Below are 5,886 nucleotides of genomic sequence, written 5' to 3'. Positions count from 1 at the left end.
ACAGAAAAAAGAGTGTAACCACTATTAAGTATGTACAATGTGTGGAGTTTTGGTTTTGTACTCTTGTATGTTAAAGATGGAGGCTTGTATAAACATTCCTGTATCCAAAAAATATGTTCGTATGTCCTTTCACCTCTTATTTATCTTCCCTGAACTTAATTACGCCCTGGACCGTCAGATTTTATTGGTTAATTAATGGACCAAATATCTTTAAAAGTGCACAACAGTTTTATGTCCCGACTGTACTTACAGGGGCAAAGACATGATGCTTCGTCTCTATCAGATGCAATCAGATTAGACTGTACATTAGTGTACTCTGCCACTCTAAAATTGTTCCCTTCACTTTCAGTACAACCACTTCAGATAACGATGTAAAAGAAGCAGATGGCTGTATTTAATTTTGCAACTAATACACTACAACTAATTGTATAGCCCTATAACTATAGTTTATTTATCACAAATACTTCAATAAAGTTTGTTAAAAAACAATAATTCAAATGAAGGTTAACCAGTGTTCCCTTTAAATTGAATGCCTAATAAGGGATTTGCCGCAAAAGAAAAATATTTTACCAAACATAAAACTCTTCACGATTTTTTATTGTATTCCATAACCTAACTAATATAATTCCAAACCAAATGTTCGTTTCTATTTGCCTTATTTAATTCGAAATTATATGTTACCTTTATGCTAAATTTTTCAAATTTTTCCCCCCTGTTTTCCTTACATTACGTGTGTGTTTTTCCCAGTGTACATTTATTACGTGTTTCTATGGACCTACTTAAACATTTCCATTACTCTTTGAATAATGTATAACTGTGAAAACAAAAATATTTTTAAGGAACCAGATAATCTAAAACATTTACCTTAGTATTTGCCTTTTCTAATATTAGTTTCATCCAATAGCAGCCAGACTGTTAACATTTTTATAATCTTTTGTTACATAATGACATTCAAAATAATAATATTTTGCCATTTGCTGACAAACGGAAAATTTTATCCTTCTATTATATGTCATAAAGTAAATATTTAATGTAAGACACTTTTCTTTGAATTTGAGACACACATCTCTAGATTTGGTAGACGTGTGCAAAGTACTTGAGAAAGTTGCAAGTGTTAAGTTAAAATAGCATTAGTCCCTGGAATTGACGTCACTCTAACTCGTTAGCAAATTACACTCAAACGAATTTTATTAGTACCAACAGATTATTAAGTAGGATTTGTACGTTTTCTTTTCACGTCAATGTCGCTAATTAGGGTTAATTATACAGTATTTTTTACGTGACGAACTTACATTTCCGCAGTCCCTTACTAAATATGGAATATTTTGCAACTTATATGTACACTAGCTAGCCGAAACACAGTGCTTCAACAGCATTTTTTTAAATTGACATCCTTATAGTACTAAGTAAAAGCACTTATGATGTAATATAAGAGATTCATATGAAATATTTATAACGTAATTTGGCGTACATGAGATTATTTTAGTGTTCATAAAGGTATCAAGAGTTTATTCTGACGCTCATATCTTGTTTTGCACGGGTGAAATAATATCTGGGAATTATTAATAATTATGTTCGAAACGTTTAGAAAACCTAAACAGGCATACACATAAAAGGAAATAAAGATATGAACTTTGCAACTGTCTCGATTTATTAACAGCAATTACGATTAATTTAATTTCCATAAAGGTATGGATTCGCTATTTATGGGATGAGCTATTTATTAAGCTCACAGCCTTTGCTTTCTATCTGAATAGTAGATTTTAAAACTTATGAATATGTTTAGAACTGCATCAGGAGAGTATATGCTCTCGTTTCTAAATGTCTATTACATATATCATCTTATTTAATTGGTTTAGTATAGAAATTATATTATCGTATATAAATATAATTATTATCATATGCCTATCATTAAATATAGGGAGCGATGTCCCATTTATCACGCCATGTATAATTACTGTATGCATTTCACAAAACAACGAGTGTTTATGCAAACAAATAAGTACGAAGTACTGATGTCCTGTGAGACACGATGCGTTTTGTTATTTACGGTAAGGGTATTTTGTGGATGATATACAGAAAAAAGATATGTCACAGTTTTATAAACATAATAAAGTCAGAAATTTCGTCCACATCTGTCCATTAAGTTTTTATAATTGAGTATCCAACATCAAAATTTCCAAATATCTTAAAAAAATGTTCATTCATAATATACATACGACTAGCTGGATACCTATGCTTTAGTAAGGGATTAAAACGTACATTTGTTTTACTTAGATTGCTCTATGCCAACTACTATTGTATATTTAATATAGGAGTATGAGAGACAGTCATATATATTTGAAAAATGTATCGTCTTAATAATTCACTTTACACTATAATTTTATTAAAACCCTCATGCTGCAGAATTATCAGATCTTAATTTAGAGCAGGCCCCATACTTCCCCATTACCACGGGAGAAGCATGGGATTATTTTTAAATATCCAGGTATTTTTAACGATTGACATTGGACTGAATTGAAATTGAAACGGACATTAGAAGGAATCATGGACATACAGGATAGGAAAACAGTCGCAACCATTCCACATCTACTGAATATGGTAACTTATGTTTTGTAATTCCATAGTTTAAGAGAGAACTGGATCATTATTTGAGCTCTCTAACACAGATGTTAAGGATAAATCCTGAATTTTTATAAATTAATAACTATGAAACTATTGCAAACTTGACAGGATAGTAAATAACGTATGTAGTCCTACTACTGAATCAATAAGTTGGTAATTCACTTCCTCAGTGTGGAACTGCTATAATAAAATAATTTATGTTAATTGGCTGAGCCTATGGCTCAAGGGTTCTACGATTTGTGTTTAGGTGTATCTGTATGTTCTTTTTACACGATACTTCAGAAGCAACTGACTTATACCCTTGTAATTGTTACTAAACCCTATTTACGTATAATGTATAAAGAAAATCAAGTTATAAAGGAATGATAGATTTCTGTATATAGCTCGGTGATAGTAATTTTCATTAGTTTGGATTTTATTGAGTGTTAAATAATTATTTCACATTATTCTTGTGGGTAACCATGATGGCAAGTATGGAGTAGCAGAATAAATTTATTTGTATCAAATTCAGTACACTCATGAGATTTTAATATTTGACCCATTAACACAATATGTTAACACATGCATTATTTATTGTGACTTAATGTGTATATTTTTTTAATTTTCACTCTGATGTGAAATAACTGGAGAACAATATATACCTTGAGAACCATTTAATCTGCAGACTTTAATTTTTAATTGACTAAATAGACAACAATTAGTTAAATTACGGCACACATTCAATCATTGAATTTCGGTTGGTCATAATTTGAAGGCGGATCTTTAATATATGGTGGTGAATACTTGTGTTACGTATATCATCACTCACTGTGGGTGGCTCAATGTTTAAAGTTTGTTTGTCGTTGTCTGTAGAAAAGCCTTTGTTTGAAGGCGGATCTTCACTTCTGTCACTCATAATTTGAAGGCAGATCTTCATAAGACGTTGGTGGGTAATTGTGTTATTTGGATCTTCACTCTCTGTACGTGGCTCATTGTTTGAAGTTTGTTCGCCGTTGGCTGCAGGAAGGATATTGCTCGACGGCGGATCATCACTTTGGTCGGTCATAACTTGAAGGCGGATCTTCATTAGATGTTGCTGGGTAATAGTTTTCATTTGGAGCTTCACTCGGTGTAGGTGTCTCATTGTTTGATGGAAGCTCGTTGTTTGCTGTAAATGGATCGGTGTTTGAAGATGATTTATCGTAGGTTGTTGGTGGGTCGATTCTTGAAGTTGGCCATTCCCTGGCTGTTGGACGTTCATCGTTTGAAAATGGAGGTGTTAGTCCCTGAAATGCAAACACGTATGGCTGTGTCAAACTGTAATTATACTTAAAATTATATAAAATCTGTTTTCATAGAACATACGTTATAACTTAAAGAAATAACTTCACTCAATGTAATACAATATCGCTCTAACGGACATTATAAATACACAAAATCTAAGTAAAATCATACAAGATAGTATTCCTTTTTTTATAGTTTTTTACCGATAATATTAATACTACAGTTAAAATTACATAGTGGAACAGAGATGATTATAAAAAGATTTATAGTTATTTAAAATGAATAAAAAATATATGAAAAGAATCTTACGAAAATTTTTGCCTAGATTATTGTGATAGAATAATAACATTTGACCATGTCGGTGTCCTGACGAGCTGAAACCCTTCTGTAAACCAATAATTTTATTTCTTACACTATCAGTTACTTCCTATTTATTAGACACTCTATGCTTGTAGAGACATATACTTGAACAGTGGTGGATTTTGCATGTAAAATTTTGTATTTTGTATTAGGTAACACAGAATTTATGAAACAGAAGAAATATATTGTGTTTATTATTAAGAAAGTAAATAACAATAATTTATATTATCATTATTCGATTTTACCAAAAGCGTATTAAAACATAATGGATTAAGATTATGGATTTGGTTTGGATCCATTTTATCAAAGGAGAGTGATGATGATAATTAAATTATTCATTTATAAATATTTGAAAAATTATAGATATCATTTATTACCTATAATCTTAATAAGGATTTCAAATAACTTCTTCATAAAAGTTTTAATTTATGGTTGATAGCTTGAGGCAATTAATATTAAAGTGATGTCAGTGGATTTGTAATACAGAATTGTTTGGAATAATATAAAAGCTTAGGTATTCCTTTTAAGCTGTTATAAAGTAGCTACCATGACATTTAGTGTAAGAGAGTGTATTTTAAAACAGTTAAAAAGATACTTGTAATAAAGAAGTACAATTTTGGCAACATAAGTTATAAATCTCAAGATAGTATAGGAACCTTAATGTAAAAAGAACTATAAAAACGTAGTGAAAAATTTCTTTACCGGTTGAGAGTTGCTATGAACTAAGACCACTGCAAAGGAGATATAGAAAAGGTTTATGGCGAACATTTTCTGCAACAAACAGGGTAAATATTTGTGTATAACCAATAAGCATGATAGATTTTAAAATTTAGCTAACAGTAAATTAGGGTCATAATACTATGTCCTGTATATAAAAATTAAAATATATTTAGGTAAAATAACATGTTTAGTTTAAATCTAAATATTCATAAAAATGCTATAAACCAAATGCAATTTTTATGTTTGAACTTTTACGTATTAATAAATAATATATTCAATATTATTTAAAATGGTAGCTAAAAGTTACAAAAATTTTTATTCTAACCATTCAATATTTTAAACTGGTACCATCTCCAGGCATTATACAGGCATTTATAATATTTTTGGTTTTGTGTACGTAAATGAAAAACAATGAACTTTTGTCAATGCATTAAAATATATATTCGTACAAAATTACATCGTAGGTTATCAAGCGAAGACAAGAATTTAATTATACGTAAATCAAAGTATTCATTGTTATTTAAAAATTAATATATTTAAAACATTTCAAAATAACCATAACATTGGAATCGTCATATAAATAGGGCTTTAACTTCTGAATAAATTACTTATTTTATCTAAAAGTTTAAGTTACTAACACTTACAAGATGCCATACTTCCCTGCACTGTGCGTACACGTAGATTGATAGTGAATCGTAAACTGACTAGTTTACCTCATAGATCTCTTATCATAAATTTAACGATCCTTAAAGCTGTTAAGATCTTGCGAATCTATTGTCTTTTTTATAGGGTTAATTGGTGTGACCAATGATGAAAACTGCTCTTCCATATCTGCAAAGAAACGAAGATCTATTGTCAAGCCAGCTGCTTAAAAGAAGATGTGTTATAGTTGGTTCATTATATTTTAAGTATGAAATC

At 30.0% G+C, this 5,886-nt stretch overlaps 1 protein-coding gene across 1 annotated transcript; it reads right to left on the bottom strand.

The window, feature by feature from the left end:
• Positions 1 to 3,261: 3,261 nt before the first annotated feature.
• LOC124353406 lies at positions 3,262 to 5,656 on the bottom strand. Its single transcript, XM_046803247.1, has 3 exons — positions 5,613 to 5,656; positions 4,951 to 5,019; positions 3,262 to 3,890 (listed from the first exon to the last, which is right to left on the bottom strand). The coding sequence occupies exons 2-3, from the start codon at positions 5,014 to 5,016 to the stop codon at positions 3,654 to 3,656; spliced, it is 303 nt and encodes a 100-aa protein (XP_046659203.1). The 5' UTR covers positions 5,017 to 5,019; positions 5,613 to 5,656; the 3' UTR covers positions 3,262 to 3,653.
• Between the last annotated feature and the right edge of the window lie 230 nt (positions 5,657 to 5,886).

This window comes from Homalodisca vitripennis, chromosome 2 (assembly GCF_021130785.1).
Source record: "Homalodisca vitripennis isolate AUS2020 chromosome 2, UT_GWSS_2.1, whole genome shotgun sequence".
Taxonomy (NCBI): Eukaryota; Metazoa; Arthropoda; class Insecta; order Hemiptera; family Cicadellidae; genus Homalodisca; species Homalodisca vitripennis.
This window is presented reverse-complemented; position numbering and strand designations above follow the sequence as displayed.